Consider the following 20740-nt stretch of genomic DNA (forward strand, 5'->3'; position numbering starts at 1 on the left):
GCAAAATGGCAGAACTAAGTCCTTCCTTTTCAGTAATTATATTAAATGTAATGGATTAACTTCTCCAGTTAAACAGCAGAGATTGACAGAATGGATTAAAAAACATGGTCCAACTACATATTGTCTACAAGAGACTTTAGTTTCAAAGACACAAATAGGTTGAAAATAAAAGGATAGAAAAAGATAACCCATGCAAACAGTAACCTGAAGAGATCCAGGATAGCTATACTAATAACAGACAAAATAGACTTTAAGACAAAAATTGCTACCAGAGACAAGGATATTATATAATGATAATTGGGTCAATCTATCAAGAAAGTGCCTGGAACATAGTTAAATAAATACCTCTGTTACTGTTCTACTCTCATATACACACTTGTCAACCCATAAACTAAATTTAGTTTAGATGTTGCTTGTATATGGTAATTCAACACATGGACACCATTCTCTTCATTTTCGAAATCCTAGGTTAAAACTTGCTTTCACCTGATGTTGAACTTCTCCCTGTCATGTAGGTACGAAGACGCCCTAGTCCTCTTGCTCACGGAGGTGTTGAATCGAATCCAGTTCAGATATAACCAGGCCCAGTTGGAGGAGTTGGATGATGAGACACTGGATGATGATGTAAGTGGCACACCCTAACTGACCTTTAATCACTGTCATGTTGTGGCATGAATCAATATGGAGACTTGGAACCTGTCAGCCCTCTGCTCTGGAGACTGTTTTTAAGCCAAAGTAGTCTTCTGGTTTGAATTGTGCATTTGAAATTTATATCCTCCCTGGTCTCTTTGGGTTCATTAACTTAGTAAAAAAAGTCTTACAGGCATTTTTACCTATATAGACTAGAAATGTAAATACATATGTACGCTGAAAAGTGGTTTAAAAGAACTCTATATTCCTCCTGTTCCCCTGCCTTGCACCCACACCTCCACTCCCCTCAGTGGGCAACAAATACAAGCTAGTTGGATGCTGGTGGGAATAGTTAAAGAGATACTTAGATGATAAGGCTAGAATGAAAGAATGTTTCTTTTGAGTATATTTTGTAAACTGGTATCTCTTAAAAAATCAATCTTGAATTTATCGATGCTAGTGTACCCCACATTAATAAGAAAAATGTCTTTAAGGACATAACTTCTTTGTTCTTTTTCCTTAACTACATGCACTTTAAAATTTTCAAGTCACTGGAATAGCTTTCAAAATAACACTGACTATTGCATCATTAAGACCTTTGAGGGTAGCCAGGTTGGCTTAGAAAGAGCCCTATACTTGGAACCAGATGTCCTGGATTTGAATCTTTGCATCCTTGGGTGCGAAGGAGATAGAGGTCTGAGCGTTGAATTTCTCTGAGCCTTAATTTTCTCATCTCCCAGAAGGGGGATGATACATCTGTGTTCACAGTTCCATGAGGGTAACACATGAGGGAAGGACTGGCTACGTGCCTGGTGCATAGTAGGTACTTAGTAAACTTTAGCTTCACTTCTTGTTAACTGTATGATTTAGGCCGGTGCATCTCATATTACAGTCTAGATAAGCTTCACTGGGACAACTTGTTAAATGGAGTTTGATTCAGGAGGTTGGAGTGGGGCCACAGCATTTGCATTTCTGATAAGCCCCCAGGAGATGCTAATGTTGCCTGTCTGTAGACCGGACTTTGAGTGGCACTAATGTAGTCAGTTATAGGAGCATGGTAATGGACTGCCTCTGAAGGCAGTGAGTGACCAATACCTAGAGCTGGGATGACGTAAAAGGGACTGAAAGCATTTCACAGATGGCTTTTTTATATCTGGATTCCTATATGACTGTAGGGGAAAAAGTAGGTGATTCTATGTGGTTCATTTCTGTTCTTAGGAAAAAGCTTTTAGTGACATTAATTCATTGGATTTAAAAAATATATTAGCCTTTTTTAAAGTACTAGAAAATGATTTTATTATTTGCTGTTTCTTCAGAATGCTATGTCTGAGAGTAGACTTGAGGCAGAGGACTAATTGGCAAGGAAGGTGACAAGACCCTGCCTGTTAAGAGAGCTGACCCTTTTGTGTTTCCCCTGCAGCAGCAGACAGAGTGGCAGCGGTACTTACGCCAGAGCTTGGAGGTGGTGGCCAAAGTGATGGAGCTCCTTCCCACACACGCCTTCTCGACACTGGTAACTCACTGTTTGGAGGGGGATGAAGAGCCTTGTGATTTCCCTGCACATGTGTCCTGAGTAGTATGGCTTTTTTGCTCACCGGTATTGTAAAAATATGTATTCTAAATAGAGAATAATAATTATCATAACCAACACTTAAATTTATCAAATGTTAGCATTTTCCCAAAATATTTTAAATCGACTTTTGGAAGCCCTGTTTTTCTTTCCTAAACTCTTGGATATAATATGAATTGTATTAATGCCTTCCTCAGTAGCTCGAAAGAGGCCAGGCCAAGTAGAGGATTTATTTATATGAATTACATTGCTAGCCATTGTAAAGTTCACTCTTGACAAGTTGCTGGCACTCTGCCTACATTTATATGCTGGAACCTTTAGTCATAAGGACTGATGTTATTCATTAAGTGGTACTTGTTTTTGAGGAGATTTCATTAAGCCCATCTCTTCTTCAAAGGCAAGACAATTTGTTGGGGTCAGCTTTGCATTGCACAACCCAGCTGTATCTTGTGTTCTCTTATGGAAAGTGCCATTTTATTTTGTCATCTGCCTTTCTTAGGGACGTGTCACATTAAAGTTTTATTTTAATGGTGAATTAGCAGCTTAGAAAGTAGTGAGTTAGCAGTTTAGAAAGAAAAGATACAGCTCTGGTTATGAAGGTCCTGTCTGCTAAATAAGGAAGGGAAACTGACTTCCAGATAACTTGGCTCGTCTTTTCACGTTGCCATGCACTTCAATAAAGGCATATCTATATTTCTCTCAAAGATAGGGTTTCCCTTGGATTCGAAGGGAGATAGGTCTGTCTCAGAACTCTTGTAGGTGCAGATCATTTTGAGGCTTGGTGTCCTCTTTGAGGAACATAGTAGTCATATCCAGCATCCACTGCCTCGTTTAAAAAAAAAAGTACCAAACTGATGTTTTCTTTCTTAGTCCAAATATTAATTGGTGGTTTCAGTTATAGAAATTGCCGGGGGCAGGGGCACTGAAGGGAGCCATCTTTTCTTAGCTGCATGTAAAGGTTCCCAGGGAGTAGTTTTTATCTCCCCACTATAGGTACTTGTACTGCTTTAATGGTAAAATGCTGTTAAAACTCGAATTTGTGGTTTTTTTTTTTTTTTTTAATCTTTGTTTCTTTGTTTTTCAGTTCCCAGTTCTTCAGGACAATTTAGACGTTTATCTGGGGTTACAGCAGTTTATAGTTACTTCAGGGTCAGGTAAACTGGTTTTTATTGTCTAATTTAACCAACATTCAAAAACAATTGACTAACATTTAATTATTGCCGTTGCTGTCAGAACATGATTTGTCCACTGCCACCTTCCTACTGCTCCACCTCTCCCCACTTCTAAACAGAAAAAAAGAAAAAATCATGATAAAGAGGAGCGTGGGGGAGTAAACGATGAGGCTGTGACAGTATATTCCAAAGAGGTGTTTCATTGAGAGTGAGAGATAATTTGGAGCAAAGAGGTAGTTTTTTAAAAAAAACCCTAGCAACTGGAATATGCCCTTACGTCCTTTAAACCTGCAAGTGTGTTAGGAAAAAAACGACTGTGGGCTTTACTGTGGTGTGCTGTTTCTTCTCTGGGTGTTAGAATCCAGTAGGACAAAGGAGCAACTCCGGAATAGGCAAACTCCACTAGAGCATGGGGGTAGCTAGTAAATGTTAGCTTTCTTTTTGTAAATGGCCTGTGGGCGGATCTGACCATAGCTAGTTGGAAAGACTCTGGGCTGCCATTTACAAGTTTCACCTGCTTGGAATTTAGAGTTAGCACTTTTTTTGTTAGTAATAACCTCCATTTGTAAAACACTCGTTACATACCAGGTACTATATTATTTGCTTATTTTATTTCATTCTCTCAACTGTCTTGTAAGGTTATAAGCATTAATACTAGTTACCTCTATTTCACAGAAGAGGAAATCAGATGTCACATAGCTTGTTATTGTTAGTCTCAAGATGGTATAATGGGGAATGAATGATAAAAAGTTGAATCTGACATTTATTATGCCGATGAAAACACTAGACACTTAATACTGTGCTTGCAAACATGACTGTGTTCCCCCTCCTCCTCCATCTCCTAAAGTCATTTCATACTCTTCTTCACACCGTTTTCCTTACAAGAATTATGTCTGGCCCGGGCCTGCAGCCCCTCTGTTATGTAACTCTGTTGTTTCAGCCTGGCACAGAGCTGCCCAAGGTGCAGCCCTGCTCCTGGACGAGCTTGTTATTCATGGCAGAGCCCCCATGAGAGGCTGTTTCTGAGACTGCCCTTCTTTGTGGCCTGTGACTGCTTGTTTCCATGACTATTAGCTTCTAAATAATCCACTGGGCCCCAGGAGGTTGATGGGACTTGGCATGTCCCAAGTACAGGCCCCGGTTTTGTAGATAGGATAAGAACAGCTTATACAGAACTTTAAAAAGACCACTTATCAAAGCAAACATGCCTGCAAAGTAATGTTGTCAACATTAATGAAAATCATTTGACTGTATATAAATGCTGCAGATGTTTCCAGAATCCATTCTTGGGAAAAATTGTGCCCTGGTGGTCTCTCTCAGAATGTAGTCAGGACCCCGAAGACATTATCCTTGATCTTAGAAATAAAAAAAATTGAGCGTGTATTTCCTCCCCCCAAAATTGACCACTAGGTTTCCTTTTTATAGCTGACTTTTCTATGTTACATTGAGTCTGCCTTCAGGTGAAAATCTGAAGTGATTCTTAAATCCTTTTTCTGAGACACAGCTGATAACGTAGAGCTTCTCCTCTGAGAAGGATAATGTGTCTTATTTTTCTCTAAATGAAATATCATATACCTGCTCTCACTGAAGCCCATTTACTGGCAATTTCCCAGTGCTCTTGGCGCTTCTAGATCATTTATAAATCTCATCCCTAGCCTGGTCTTTAGTACCTACTCCAGTGGCAAAACCTCTCAGGCCAGAGAAATACTTATTTTCTGTTTTAAAATGAGCTCTCTTATCCATGATGAAGAATTCACTCATCCCTTGGTGGCTCAAAAGCCAAGTTTCCAATGCAAAGGCTATTAAAAAATGGAAACTCTTGAGTACATTCTGTCCCTGGTTCCCATGGCCATTCATCCCCTCAAATAACCTCCATGCTGTATTAGTCAGCCTTATTGCCTCGTAACAGAAACCGTGTTATCCTTTCCCCAATAGTTTATGGCCCACTTCTTTCATTAGCATATATCTAGCCAGTCTTTAATTCTTGGGTCTCCTCTGGAGCCTTTGTGGATGGGGAGTCTCACTGTTTACTCTGCTGCTGCTGATTTTACTGCTTCCACTTCTTCAGTAAAGCCCACGGCAGAACACGTCTTGGCTGTGGCACATCAGTTAACTGTGCTTTCTAACCCCTGAGGTGCCTTGCCCTCGCTGTCTGTCTTTCCCACCGTTTGTGGGGTGAGAAGTCCTCTCATTAGTGGTTGTGCCCCTTGTACTTCATTTGTGTCCTTAACTTGGCCCTAAGGTATCCATTTGTATGTATATTTGGCTTCGTCACTGCTCATTGAGATCTTCCCTCACTGGGACAGTATTTCTGCTCTAAATAACCCTGTTCACTTTCTTTTTTAGCCATGTAGACTTTCTGGTCTAAAAGATTGGTTTATTTACAATATATAAGATTTTTGGACCTTAGATTTCTTTGTTCTGCTTTGGTTCATTTATTGCTTGTTTGTTCTCTTAGGATGGAATGTTGCAAATGCTAACTTTCACACCTTCACGTTCTCCAGCCTTCTCAAAAAGAGAAGACCAAATTACATGTAACATTAAGATATTTTTTTCCAGGGCAGTGATTTACCAGGGACCTGTTCTTTGGATGTGGCTTAGAGCACATCTGGACAGCTTCAGTAGACTTGGTTTGTGGAAGATAGGACTTCAGTGTGGCCGTGATGTTTTCACTCTCTAAAACCTATATGCAGCAGTATTTTCATCTGAAAGTTCCACTTTGCAGACATTCTGTACTGTTGTCAGGAGATCTAAGCTTAGCCAAGTAGAAGAAAATGTGGGTGGATCTGAACAGCTTTTCATAGTGGGAACTCTGGCCTGTCTCCTCAGGTTGAAGTGCCTTGCATGATTTTGTGTTGGTGGTGGTGGCGGCGATACGAGGTTTCTAGGCTGTGGGGTGAGGCAGAGGCTTGAATTTGGAGTATTTACTGCATGTGTGTTTGCCTCGCAGATAGAGCAGGAAAGAACCAGCTACAGTTTTGATTAACATGCACCTTAGATGGCACATATGTGTTAAGTTGAATTATATGGAATTGCAGTTTTGTAAGGTCAAGATATATAGTGCAAACTAAGAGTTAATAAAACACACACACATACAACAGTTCTGAGCTTTTATTCTTTATAGGTACTGCTCTTTGTTAGACAAATTAGGGCAGGTTTAGTGGGGAGTGATCAGGACGGCAAGGATTCTCAGGAGGGTGGCGCGGGAAATGGAAGGGACCGCCAGGGGTTTATTTCAGCCAAAAAAATTTGCAAGAATGTTATTCCTGTCTAAATATCTCCCCAAGACTGTTGTGTGTCAGCTGGCTTGGGCTTGTTTTGTACTCTATCCTCCAGGGGTGGGACAGGGGGATGAGGAATGACAGACAGATTTCCCATTTTTGACCAAGCTGATTAGAGATGGAAGGCTCCCTCAAGAAGCATTGGGCTCTTTGACACCCAGTTGAGGTGTCCAGGAAGAGGCAGGTGGGAAGGAGCAGTGCTGAGGGAATGCCATCATCAGATGCTTTTGTGTGCATACGGGGGGAAGAGGGGAAGGCCTGAGTAAGATAACTTTTAAGCTGTCTAACAACTGTCTTTTTGGGACTGTACTAAAATGGAAACTTGATTTAGGGTGATGGTTTGATTTGTTTCTTAAAAGAGAAATCCAGAATGTTTCCCCTTAGGCTTAAAATATTTAAGAACCTAGTTCTTAAGGATACCTAGTTCTAGTACAACAAATAAGTGGAAAACTCGTGGTCAGGGCGGAGCTTGGTGAGAGATAAGTGGCAGATGAAGATGGGTGTGTACAGGAGGATGAGAGGTTATTGATGCTCATTCGGACTCCACCCACATCGCTCATTGAAAGGAAAGTTGTCCTCATCTCATCTGTACTACCACCACATCCAGTTTCCTGGGCATATTTTTCATAAGGGTTTGTTCCCCACTGAGCCTGAAGGCTTGGCTGGTGTGCAGGGAAACAAGTTTTAGAAGCTTACCCTGGGAGTTGGTTACCTGGCTGTCACCCTGAAAATCTTGGACATTCAGAAGGTGTATAATTGTGCTCCTTTTGTTAACTGGGAGGTGAGGAGAGGGACGGTGTTCCCTCTCACATGACCCAGCATGACCAGAAATACTTTCTGGTTCTGTCTATCCTGTGGGCTCATCTGGCTGGTGGTGTGGGGTGGTCCTCTTCTTGCTCTGACTAGGGGAGCTGGCTCACTCTCTCCCACCCCAGGGGCCTCGCAGGGGTGCTGCGGGCTGGTAATTCTGTTTGCTATGCCAAGGGCACTGCTTTCCACGTGGAGAGGAGGAGGGAGGAACAGGCGACTGGGGGCTGGTCAGAGCTGGCCCTTGTCACTGGGTCTTAACTTGTAAAGGCCCTTCCTTGAGCTGCTCCTTCCTTTTGTTCTCTTGCTCCTTGGAATGTGACCAAGTGTAACAGTGCCCTGACCAAAGTGTCCCCTTTTCCAGGCTCCTATTCTCCCATGGAGGCTGTCACTGTTTCCAGCCTCGTCACTTGGAAGTCAGTGTGGGATTTGGGGCATGAAACTTACTACTTCATGCACCACCTTCTTCATGGGTGTTCAGCCTTGCTGGTTTCCTTCCCACAGGTGTTGCCTATCCATATTCACCTTTAAATACTAAAGTGAATATTCCCAAGGGTGGCGTGAGGAAATTGAGCTCCAGAGACTCTGTCTCCTGCTCTATCTAGTTTGCTTTCTGTTGTGTAGTATTGAACTCATTCTCACATTTGTGGTCCCTGTGCTGTACCAGGTGGGGTGTGACACCGGGCGTGGCCCCTCACCATGAAGGCCTTGTTTATGCAGAGAAGACTTGTAAATCATTAGTGTATTTCTGTCTCTGCATGAGGTGCTCTGGAGGAATGCAAGACAGAGAGAAGCACGTCCTCTCTGTTGGGGGAGTGGTGGGTAGGCCTCCCGGAAGGGATGATGCCTGTATGAGTCAGGAGGGTACGTAAGAGCATCCAAGGCAGGGGGTGGGCAGAGGATGAAATGGGCAGTCCAGGCAGAGATGCGAGGCGCTGGGGGTGGGCATGGTTATCAGTGGGTCCAGATGATACAGTGGGATAGTAGGTGAGGTCATGAGAGACTTGGAATTGATGCTGGGAGCTCGGGCTCTCCCCCGTTAGCTGGGGAGAGCCCCAGAAGAGTTTGGCACCTTGCTCCAGGGGAGCTATGTGCTTAGATCAGGTTCTAGGAAGATGTTTGTGGAGAGCTGGGGGAGGAGGGTTGGTGATGATCACTCTGAGGCACTTGCCTCCTAACAGTAAAAACCTGAAGTGGCAGTGGAGGGAAAAGGCTTGAAAAGTGTTTAGGGAATGTTGGGATTGCAGGTGCCCTGTGGGCAGGGATCCAACTATTACTACTCCTCCCTCCCTCCTGCTGGGTGAAGGAGAACTTTATCAGACTTAGAGCCCTCTCCTCTGGCTTGATAATTCTTACTGTCTTTTATAGTGGGGTGAGGGGCCCAAAAGGCAAGAAAGTCACTAAATTAAGGATGTTTTTGCCTTTCATCTTTGCTTTCGGTTCTTGTTCAGCTTAAACAAATTATGTTGAAAAGTAGGAAAGTTTTAGGCCTTAGAAGATCACTAGCTCTTTGTTTTTCATAATTGTTAAAAACCATTATTAAATAATGGTTTTTAGTTCAGAGATTTTTTAAAAAAATAGATTCTAACTTAGCCCTTATAATAGTGAATTAGTTAATAGCATTATTTTCCATTTTAAAGATGTGGAAACTGAGACTTAGAAGGGCTCACTGAGGCACAGCCAGTGAGTGGAAGGGAGTCTATGCTTTCTGAATCCCCGGTCCTGTGTTCCGTATTTCATGTCGTGATCCTATAACTCTTCTGCGGGGAGTGTTGAGTGCACCCAGTTCTTCGAGCAGGGGTGAATCCTATCTCAGCCCATGGAGATGGTATACTACCACCATGCCATATGGAGAAGGCAAGCAGGTTTAGAGTTGCTTAGACACGGAGCTTAGGACACTAGCTCTGCTCTGGAAATGTGACCCAAATTGGGCAAGTTACCAGGCCTCCCTGGGTGTGTTTTCTTGTATGTAAAATTGGTGGTATCAAACTCTCACAGGGTCAAGAGGAATCGGATGGGGGCTTGGTCCATGTCAGCACAGCCGAGGCTGTCTGTCCGTCTTCCTCTGCTGTCTGTCCCTCCCTCTGGCTCTGGAGTGCATGTGGGTATGGCTTTAGGTGGAGACAGTGCCCAATTTCCTTGCTTAGTCCTGGGAAAGAGCCTGTGGGTTTCTGTGTTTCAAGAATTGGTTTTGCTAAATGTAGCTTGCCTGAATGAGCTATTATCTATCATGGTAACTAAAGCGTGTTCTTCCTGTGAAAAACTGTCTGAGGTCTTACGTTTTAGGACATAGGTTGAACATCACAGCAGAGAACGACTGCCGGCGATTGCACTGTTCCCTGAGAGATTTGAGCTCCCTGCTGCAGGCCGTGGGCCGCTTAGCTGAGTACTTTATCGGAGACGTGTTTGCTGCGCGGTTCAGCGATGCCCTCACAGTGGTGGAGAGGTAGGCTGGCAGTTAACATCGTGGAGCCATTCCCTCTGAGCTCGGTCGCACCTTCTTATTTTGAGGGCCAGCATATCGACATGCCAGCTAGCTTTTGCTTGGGCACTACGTAAATTGAGGCTTTCTTCATGTCTAGGTGAATATGGAGCAGTTACTTGACCTCTCTGAAGTTCAGGTTCCTCATCTGCAAAATGGCGTGGACAGTATCTTGTAGTTTTATTGGGAGAATTAAATTAGACAAGGCACTTAGCACAGGGCTTAGCATGTAGCAAACAATAAATAGAAGCCGTTGTTTTTATCGAAGATCTTATATATAGTTATAAAAAAGACAAGATTAGCCTGAGAAGGAACCAGGTGAGGTCAGTCTTCATGTCTTTACTGATAGGATAGACAGTAGGAGAACCCTGTTAACTAATAAAAGGACAGACGAGCAGGCAGCAGGCACTATCCAAGTAGGCAGCCAGATGTCAGAGGGTAGGGCTTTTCCCAGTCCTGTTTTAATAGGTCTGGTTTTTCCTATTAGGATCCTAAGGCGTTAAAGCTGGGCCGCCTCCAAGCCTGACATGACAGGTAGTTCCCAGGCTTTCCACCACCAAACTGCTTTCATTACTTCTTCCCCTCAGTTCCCTTAGGGTTTATAGCTGAATTTGTTGAGGACCATTTTATACTACCTGGTCTGCCCAACTCCCTGCTCATAAACTCATATACTTAAAATGTAAGGACATTTATATTGTTTCCAAAAATTTTTGATACTATAAGTAATGCTTTAGTTGGTACCTTTGTATATAAATCTTTATGCACATCTCAGATTATATCTTTGGGATAAGATTGAAAGAGTGGTTTTTATTCTTTGTACCTTTTTTGTTACCTTGTCTATTTTGTCTTATTTTGGTCCATAAGCTGAATGTTTTTTCTTACCTACTCTTGCCAACAGGTTGGTCAAAGTCACTCTGTATGGATCTCAGATAAAATTGTACAACATTGAAACTGCTGTACCATCAGTATTGAAACCTGATCTCATTGATGTGTAAGTATAGAGTTAGATGTTTGTATATTCTCAGGAAAGACTTTGATTTCTAGCCCCAAATAATTTTATAGATAAAAAGGAATAGTAGTGGCTGCCATAAAGAGGAGAAAAACTCCCACATCTAAACCTAGAAAGAGAAGGGTTGATTGTATGCCTGGGGTCAGGAGTGTTTGGAGTAAGTGGAATTCATCAGGCAGGTGAGAGCTAGGGGCAGAGGGCACATGGAGTAGGCACTTCAGGAGGAATTTCAGCACAAGCCAAGTGTTGCGGAGTCACACAGGGAGATGGTGAGCAATTTGTGTGGTGGAAGATGAGGCTGGATAGTGTGTTGGTACCAAAGTGAAAACACCTTGAATGCCATGAATCTTATTCTGTGGACCAGTGACTGATGTTGTGCCATACAGAAGAATTACTTGGGGTACACATTCCCTCAGATAATCTGATTATAGGAGATGGCACAAGGCTTGCTTGGGTAGCTAAACCTCAGGTGATTTTGAAGCAGGACTTCCAGGGACCACACTTTGAGAAACTTTATAGACATTTGGAAACCATTAGGAAAGTGACATATGGAAGGGATAGAGGAATGGGGACTGGAGATAGGGCCGTATCCCAGAGATCACACTGCCCAGAGGGCTTGCTTCTGGATTAGAGCGGGGTTTGGCAAATGATGGCCTGTGCCAAATCTCTGGCCCACTGCCAGCTTTTGTAAATATTGTTGTGTTAGAACAAGTGGGTGCCCATTCATTTACGTATTGTCTGTGGCTGTTTTTGCATTACAGTGGCAGAGTTGAATAGTTGTGACAGAGTGAATGGCCTGCAAAGCTTAAAATAGTTACGTGGTTTTTACAGAAAAAGTCTGCTGACCCCTGTTCTGGAGCATTCTCGAGCTGCAAATTAGATAAATGATAGAATCTTTTTTAATATGGTGGTTTACATTTTTAAAATATTGCTTTTCTTTTTGAGAATTTAAAGAAAGCTGTGAAGCTTCTGAGAAAGATGCTAATTTGCCTGATAACACAGTATCTTGCACACAATTTCAGGAAGTTTTAGAGTCCTTTCAGCCTTAAGAAGCTCTATAAATTTGGTAGATTGAGTGAAATTCTTAAGACTCTAAATGTCCTTCCTCCTTTTGGTACTCAGAACCTAAATAAAGGGTAAAATGATCAATGGATTCTAAATGTAAAATACAAAATAACTGCCTGGTCACTGAATTTTAAACCCTCAATATCTCTGTTTTCTTTAAGGTACTTAGTACCTTTTCTTACCCAACTTCTTATTTTGAAAAAGTTCAAACCTGTAGAAAAGGAGGAGGATATAATGAATATCCTTATACTCTTAAGCTAGACGTTTCAATTATAAATATTTTGCCATATTTGCTCATTTCTTGTGCTTTCTCTCTGTGTACACACATACATTTTTTTGTGTTTAACTATTCGAAAATAAATTGCAGACAATATGTCACTTCACCAATAAATCCTTCAGTATATATCTCCTACAAGGTCATTCTCCTACGTAAATACCATTATCAATACCCAAATTTTCATGGATAGAGTAATATCTAGTATTTTAAAGAGAGAGTGTACACACAGTACACGTATCTATGTATATATATATTCCATATTCATATTACCCCAGTTGTCCCAGGAACGTCTTTTATATTTACACACTCACACACACTTGGATCCAAAGCCTAACTAATTATGAATCACAAATTAAATTTGTCTGATAATCTAGAACCGTTCTCCCAGTTATGCATGTTGTGGGGAAGAGGAATGGGAAGAGGGAGAGAAAGAGACACCTTTTGGAGATCTAGCCCTTGAATTTTTTTTTTTTTAAAGCAAATCATAAAAAATCTGGATTTGTCTAGTTGTTTCTCTACTATACTATTAGATTGTGTTGAAACATTTTTAGCAAAAATGCTACATAGGTGGTGGTGTGTCCTTCCTCTTGCACCATGTCTGGAGGCCCTTGAGATCAGATCGTCCTATAATTGTTGATGCTGACTTTGATTATAAAGTGGTGTCTGCCTAGTGCTATCTTCTGAAAGGTACTAGAAGCAATGACAGTCAGAAGCAACACTAACCCTAGTACCTAGGCCTTTGGTTTCTAAAGTACATTTTCCACTAAATCTTTTTAGCTCTTTGGAGAAATGCTCCAAGTTTGGGGCAGGGTGATACTGGAGAATTTTGTTGTGTCGCTAAGGAATGTTAGGGACGTACGAAAAGGACACAGAGACTAGCTTGAAAGGGTTTTTCCTGGCCAGACTTGACACTTTACTCATAAAGAATAAGGGTGATAATTGATTACAACATTGAGGATAAGAATCCATGCATCTGTAATGATTTTTAAAAGGTGGGAGAGGGAAAGCTTTTTTATAGAACAGTACCAGGTAGTGAACAGTAAAGACAGAAAAATCACCAGTTTACGATTACCAATGTAATAAAGATTTAGGCAGGGATTCTCAGCGGGTGACAAAACCATGTGTTGTGTGTTGGGGAACAGTATATTTACATAGTCTCAAAGTATCATCCCATAGATTACTTATTATAGGAAAGAGAGAAATTACATTTAGGTTTATTAGAAGGTCTGCTGTTTGTAAGTTCTGAGACAACTGCCTCACTTTAAGATGTATTATCTTTGATGAATTCTGAGCTTTATGAAGTATATTTTGCCTTGTGTAACATAGTACAAAATTGACAGAAACTAATAGTCTTTGCCACCTGCAGAGTTTTCCCCTAGCCGGATATAATGTATGGTGTGGTGGAAGCTTAAATTGAGAATCTGATATCAAAGATTATTTATAAAGTTGGCAGTTGTTTACAGTCTGGTCTGCAGCTCTGGATATTACCTTTTTACTAATTCCAAAGTTAACATTTTATCACTTAAGTTCTTTTGTTCTGTTTTTTATTTATCATTCTGTCAGGGGAGCTCACGTGTGTCACGGAAAGATTGAATAAGTTCCAGTAGATATTTGCTAACTGCCCTCTGTGTTCTAGGCAGTGGTGGCAATATTTAGATGACGAGTTTCAGTTTTTAGGTTCTACATGAGCAAGTAATTGATTTCCATGCTGTTAGATGGATCCTGGAACAGGATACACAGTGGATGAAATTCTTACCTCCTATGGAAACACATTTAATGCTAGTGTACTTTGCCCTTAACCTTCAGAATCACGTCTTTTCTCCTTTTTGCAGGCATGCTCAGTCCCTGGCTGCTCTGCAGGCTTACTCGCACTGGTTAGCACAGTACTGCAGCGAAGCTCATCGGCAGAACACACAGCAGTTTGTCACGCTCATCTCTACTACCATGGATGCAGTCACACCTCTGATCAGCACCAAGGTCTTGAAACAGCGAGGGCTACACCTTTTCTCTAACTCTGTCTGTCCTTCTGTCCATGTACCCATTTATTATAAAATTAAAATATTACATAGCATTAGACCCGTAACTCTTACCACTGTGATACAACTATGTCATTTCATGTTCCTTTTTAGTTGTAACCCATGTAAATGCAACTGTAACTTTATATTTTCAGTTCTCTAAGTCCTACATGAATACATGCTCATTGTGAAAAGTAAAATGTGGTTCAAATTTATATAGACCGAAAAGTTACGGTACTCTTTAACCCTTCCTCTAAAACATTTTCCTTTCTACTGTAAGCATATCCTTATGTGGTTGTAAGGATATGCTTGTATATCCTTAAAACATGTTTCTTTTTTTTGCATACATAGTAAAAGTTTGTAGATCATTTGAGATACATATTCTTTTGTTTAACAATGTGCTTTGGAGACTTTTACACGGGTAGAGCAACTTCAGTTTTTCAAACTGCCCCACTATTCTGTAGTAGGGATGTATTATAATTCTCCTATTAACGGAAATTAGATCCCTGTAGGATGGATTCCCGAAAGTGGAATTGCTGGGTTGAAAGTCATATCCATGTAAACTTTGATAGGTTCTATTAAGTTGTCCTCCAAGAAGACCACCAGTTTATATTGCTAGAGCATACAGATGCTTGTTTTTCTTTTTAAAATAATTTTTAGTCATATGTAGCATTCTGTACAGCTATAAACAGGATAATGTATTATTTTCATAAATTTCTGTTGTATTTGTTAATTGTAATTTGTAAATGAGTTATGATATCATATATCCCCTGGGGGGAGTTTCATAATTTACCTAGCCATTGCTAAGTAGCCACCATTTAAACAAAAGTCATTATAAATACTTCTGAAATGTGTGTATTCATTAATGTAGCTTAATCTTTTAGGTAATTTTCTTAGAATAAGTGGAATTATAGAGTTAAAAGTTAGGGATATTTTGTGCTTGTAGGAAATTATAGTAATATAGTAATATTCCTTTCCTAAACAATCCTTATGTGCCTCTCTGACTTTTGTGTGCTGTTTTCACCATAGTCTTACCAGCATTAGGTCCTGTCTATAAAAAGTTTTCTCTTTTGTTAATTTGAAAAGGACAGAATGATACTTGAATCAAGTTTTTGATTGGCATGTTAAGGTGAAGAAAGTAGGAGAGCTTGGCGTGATTGATGGAGTGGAGTGTGAAGCGGGGGCCCAGAGAAATTTGGCTTGGTTGGAGCAAGAGGAGTAAGATGAACAGTCCCAGAGTGTTTGAATGATATGCCAAGGAGTTTGCTGTGTGATTTAAGTGCTGAAGAGAACCACCGTAGATTCTTGAGCTGACAAGTGACTCAGTTCAAAGATGCCGGTGACTATGAACAGGAGGAACTGGAGGTGGTGGTCCTGGACATGGTGAAGAAGAGGATGCCTTTTTGATGAGTGGCATCATAGGAAAACTCCTTTGAGATAGAGACTACATAGTATAATTTTGCAGCCATGAACCATATTTAGCTTATGGCTGCCTCATCAGAGTTCTTCTAATACCAGTGTCACAGAGAATGCAGTGAGCTGACATGTCCTCTTCCCTCTTCAGGTTCAAGACAAGCTGCTGCTATCTGCATGCCACCTACTGGTCTCACTGGCCACCACCGTGAGGCCTGTCTTTCTGATCAGCATCCCCGCAGTGCAGAAAGTGTTCAACAGAATCACTGATGCCTCTGCCCAGCGACTTGTTGATAAGGTGAGGCCCCAGGGCTACCCTAGGGTCATCAGAGACATGTGGCTCATCCTTAGGGAACCCGAGGAAGAAGAGTCTCGCTTTTCTTTTTGCTCTCAGACCTTACAGACCATGCCAGCATAGATGGCTTTCTAACACAGGTGGCCCTGACATAGTCTTAGTGCTCTCTTGTAATGCTCTTCCCTACGTGGACAGTGTGTTAACGTGGAAAGTTCCTCCCAGTACACACACGGATTGTGCTGCATTGTGGGCTGGTAATTTGGCTGTTTTGAGAGTCTTTGCATTCTTGCATTCTTTTTGATTAAAATCTTCTTTTTGTTGTTGTTATATAGTTGTTTCTTTTGGGGGTTGAGATGCTCCAGATAAATATATTCTCTTAAAGTCCTACGAGGCTCAAGCTGGAAGTTTAGAAAAATTGAAATAGGGCTGGGGTCAGAGGATAGTTAAAGCCATTACTTAAGAGCATCTGGATGTGATTGTATTGCTTCTGACCTGCTGCCGAGGGTACATTGTAAAGGGTTCTCTTAACAGCCCTGATCTGAGTAGCTCCTCAGAGGGTGTCAGAAGCCAGCAGCCACGAGACTAGTTAGATGCAGTGTCTGTGATTTATCCCTTGATGCTTCAGGAACCAGATCAGAGGGGAAGTAATGGCACCAGGATTGATTACTAAGGCTGGCCCTGGGTTGTGCTAGACTCACATGTGGTATTATTGCTTCAATTTCTCTTTTCTCCCTGGGTTGCCTTAGAGTTAAACCAAAGCCCCAGGCCCAGGTTTTTCAGAAAGCCTGGGGGCCTGAGTTTAGTGTGTGCAGTGGGTGCCAAAGGCTGTGTGAGGCAAGGCTGCTCTGCTGTCTTTTGCTTTTGAACTCATAATGATGCCTTTGGGTGGGGCGGTCTCTTCCAGGCTCAGGTGCTGGTGTGTAGAGCCCTCTCTAATATCCTGCTGCTCCCATGGCCAAACCTCCCGGAGAATGAGCAGCAGTGGCCTGTGCGCTCCATCAACCATACCAGCCTTATCTCTGCACTCTCCAGGGACTATCGCAACCTGAAGCCCAATGCCGTTGCCTCACAGAGGAAGATGCCACTGGATGACAGTAAGTGGTCCCTACACAGGGACATCCCAGAGAGATGGGCAAGGTTGCCATTATTCTTCCTTTGTGGCAGCTGAGATTTGCACCTGAAGCTCATGAGCTGAATTCATTTGTCCACAAATCACACAGCTGCTAAGTGGAAGAGTCAGACTTGGGGGCTAGAACCCACTTACTTACCTCTCGAATTCAATGAACACATCAGCCGTATCTATTTCCTGAATGCAGGATGCCCCTTCTCTTATCTAAAATGTAAAAAAATATGAAAAATGTTTATTGAAGGCCCTATTGATGATCCTTCTGCAGCTAAAAAAAAAAATCTTACAGCGATTATCGATCCATTTTAGATACTTGTATAAGCAAGCAAAGCAGTTCACCTCTACACACCAGGAAAAAGAATTTAAGAATTATCTTTTGGAACTGTATTTAACCTTTCTCCAAATACAGATATTTCAGTCTTCAAAAGCATGGCTTCTGCTGTACCCTTTTCGAAAGCCACCTCAGTCGCCAGAGGCTGGTGTGCTCTGGGTTCAGGGCGATCCACAGAGAACTGCCAGGTGGAGCTCTGCCAGGACTGAGGCTGCTAAGCTCAGGCTGAGCCATGGCAGGCTTCTTGGGAAAGCTGTGTCTAAGGGAAAGAGCACCCACTGGTGCTGGGGAATGATGACAGCTTTCTTCTTCTGGACCTTCTCGTATATCACTTTGCTAGAATTATTCTGAAACTTGTCTCTCATCGCCACAGCAACCCTACAGATATGGGGCTGATGGCTCTCCCCAGTGCACTGACAAGGATCCTGCCCTGGGTGTATAGCTGTCTTGTGATATATCCAGGCTTCTCTGATCCGGGCCCTTGCTCTTTCTTCTGAACTCCTGCCTGTTTGCTGGCCACTGCCTCTATTTTCCTGTGTGCTGTGTGGAGTCATCCAGTGAGCTCATACATTAGGGTATTGTGAGAAATATATATTGTCAACAACATGTAATACAGTATAGTAACAATAACTATATATATTGTCAGGCCACAGGCCCATCGATCAGGCAGTTTATTCCTGAACACATCAGCAGTAGATACTGTCACCCTTAAAAATAAAATAGCCTGTTATTTTACCAGCAAAATGAGTGTTTGGGTATAGCAGAGAATTGCAATTGGGGACAAGCAAACTAATTGCTTGTTGGAATTTCAGTCTCTGGTCAACACAAAAAATTTCTTTTTCAAAATTTATTATCCATAAATCTTCTATAACTTTTTATGTCCAATTAGTTTATGTCCTTTTTCCTTATTTTGGAACAGTCGTTTTAGTTCAGGACACAATTACTTTCTTTCCCCCCACCCCTTACCAAAAAAAAAAAAAAAAATGCATCTCTATGCCTCATTCTTTCTTTTACTGAAATACATATTTTTCACATACCATCATTTTCTTTCATTCTAATTATTTTCTAGTAGTTTTATTTAAAAAACCTCTTTCTGACAATTTCGATTTCATTAGTTTAAATGTTACTTTCTCAATTTCAAAAACTTAACAAGGCTTATCTAAAAAAGAAATGGTGCAAGGCAGTTGTTACAGAATTAATTACAGATTTACTCTTAGACGATAGCATAATTGCCTGTGCATTACATTAAATGAATATAAACTCTTTCTACATAATATAGTTAAAATAATGATTAGACCAGGCAGGGGCAATAGGATTCCCACATTATTGCTGAAGAGGATTGTTCTATATTGAGTAGGCAGAATAAAGATTTGAAAGATGAGAGAACTTCTAAACTGATGGCAGAGCTTATGTGGAAAGCCAGCACCAGAATTCCCAGCCTTGAAAGTAATTATATGAAATGGGGGAAGTTCTTTTAAATAAAGATTACTGCCTGGCTACAAATCTGAAAAGACAAGGCAACAGGGTTTGAGCCTCTTACAGAGTGACTGTAGCCTGGCCTTTAGGAGTTAGCACTGTGTATGTACAGAGAGAAAAGGTGGTGGTTCTTGTATTGGCCTTTGCAGCTGGCGGCACAGACACTTTTGCTTATGTTTGCTCAGTTCACTGTGGTGTAAGAGCAGTGACGTTGAAATATGGTGGATCATTTCATAGCAAGAAATAGAGTGTATATTATGGCCCAGCGTATATCTCTACATATAAAACCATGTAAGTAACAAATAAAAGTTTAATAAATTGACATGTATTTCCTGTTTTCAGTATATGCCATGTATTTTGCATTTTATAAAATTCTATTACATAGAAATAATTAAATCTATGTTCTATACATTGCAGATAGAATTAAAGATATATATTGTCCATTTGTCAGTATTGACAAATTTAGATAACATGTATATTTTCTATTTAAGTAAATTCTAATTGTAACTCACCAGAGGTCTGTCATCACAGTTTGAAAAACAAGTTACAGTAAATCTGTCTGTAGTAGGGGAAAATGCTCATGGGAGTTCCATTGCTCATCTTCCAAAAGGGAGGGTGCCTGCTCTTTTGCCTTCTCAGCACTAGTGCTCATAGTTTGTGCACATTAATTTATGCTTATTTTTCTAAAGTGCTTTGATATTTTTTCTTTGGTTCATTTTGCATTCGCAGCTCTTCTTCCAACTTTTAAAACTGTTTATAATCTTTACTTTCCAGTGAAAACTAGAAAGCAGGCAGTTGTGAGCTGTTCATCGTATATTAGCATCCAGTAGTAGATTAGCAAACTTATACATTTCAAAATTTTTGTAAGTATATTTATCCTAATAAACTTTTTTAAAAAATGAAAATTAAAATGCCTAAAGTGGTTAAACTTATGTTTAGCATTTAATGTTTATCTTATTTGGAAATGATTTAGATATTCAATAAATGTCTGTTATAGTTTAACTTAGTATAAAGTTTGATTTTATTTGCATTTATTTAAATTACTTATTTTTAACAATTATGCTTTCATTAGACATTAGACAGCTAACCATCATCTTATTTTCCTTGGTGATAAATTTTGTAACCAAGATAATATCAACTTATTTGATTTTCAGTAAACCTAGGTAAAATGAAAATATTATGATAGTAATTCTAAAGACATGGCTGTTTTAATTAAACCAACAACCTGGAACTAATGTTAATATTGAATACTTTCCTTGAAATTTATTTGGATTGGTTTCTGTTACATTTCTGAGAGTATACATAATTTGTGTAAATGCTTAATTTTTTAGAGCCTATTAAATAGACCTCTTTACAAAACAATTTTGATAATACCATTTGGAGGTAGAAAAATATCATGTACATACGTAGGCAAACAGACATTTTAAAAAACATTAGCCATGACTCAGGCATAAAAAACTCAAAAGAATAGTTGGATCCAATTTATATTTATGGCAAATAGAGTAAGTTAAGGTTACCTGCTCAGATGGCCATAGTTTTATATTAAAGATATATATATATATTTTATTTGCATGCTGTAAACAGCCTTTTTAGAACTCTTTTTGGAATTATTTTGTCTTTTAGATGCTTCTGCATACCAACCAAAGAATTACTAAGGCTGGCCCTGGGTTGTGCTAGACTCACATGTGGTATTATTGCTTCAATTTCTCTTTTCTCCCTGGGTTGCCTTAGAGTTAAACCAAAGCCCCAGGCCCAGGTTTTTCAGAAAGCCTGGGGGCCTGAGTTTAGTGT

The 20740-nt window shown here is 40.6% G+C and overlaps 1 protein-coding gene across 2 annotated transcripts in view; it reads left to right on the plus strand.

Annotated features, from left to right (window-relative positions):
• XPO6 (exportin 6) overlaps nucleotides 1-20740 on the plus strand; it is a 97964-nt gene that overhangs the window by 66659 nt on the left and 10565 nt on the right. For both annotated transcript variants that reach the window (XM_011378805.2, XM_023522500.1), the window contains 8 exons: nucleotides 516-624; nucleotides 2051-2143; nucleotides 3285-3354; nucleotides 9747-9906; nucleotides 10841-10933; nucleotides 14126-14270; nucleotides 15873-16019; nucleotides 16921-17110. In XM_011378805.2, coding sequence (XP_011377107.1) covers nucleotides 516-624; nucleotides 2051-2143; nucleotides 3285-3354; nucleotides 9747-9906; nucleotides 10841-10933; nucleotides 14126-14270; nucleotides 15873-16019; nucleotides 16921-17110 — 1007 coding nt within the window. The remainder of the gene's footprint in view (nucleotides 1-515; nucleotides 625-2050; nucleotides 2144-3284; nucleotides 3355-9746; nucleotides 9907-10840; nucleotides 10934-14125; nucleotides 14271-15872; nucleotides 16020-16920; nucleotides 17111-20740) is intronic.

Source organism: Pteropus vampyrus, unplaced genomic scaffold (genome assembly GCF_000151845.1).
Source record: "Pteropus vampyrus isolate Shadow unplaced genomic scaffold, Pvam_2.0 Scaffold347, whole genome shotgun sequence".
Classification (NCBI taxonomy): domain Eukaryota; kingdom Metazoa; phylum Chordata; class Mammalia; order Chiroptera; family Pteropodidae; genus Pteropus; species Pteropus vampyrus.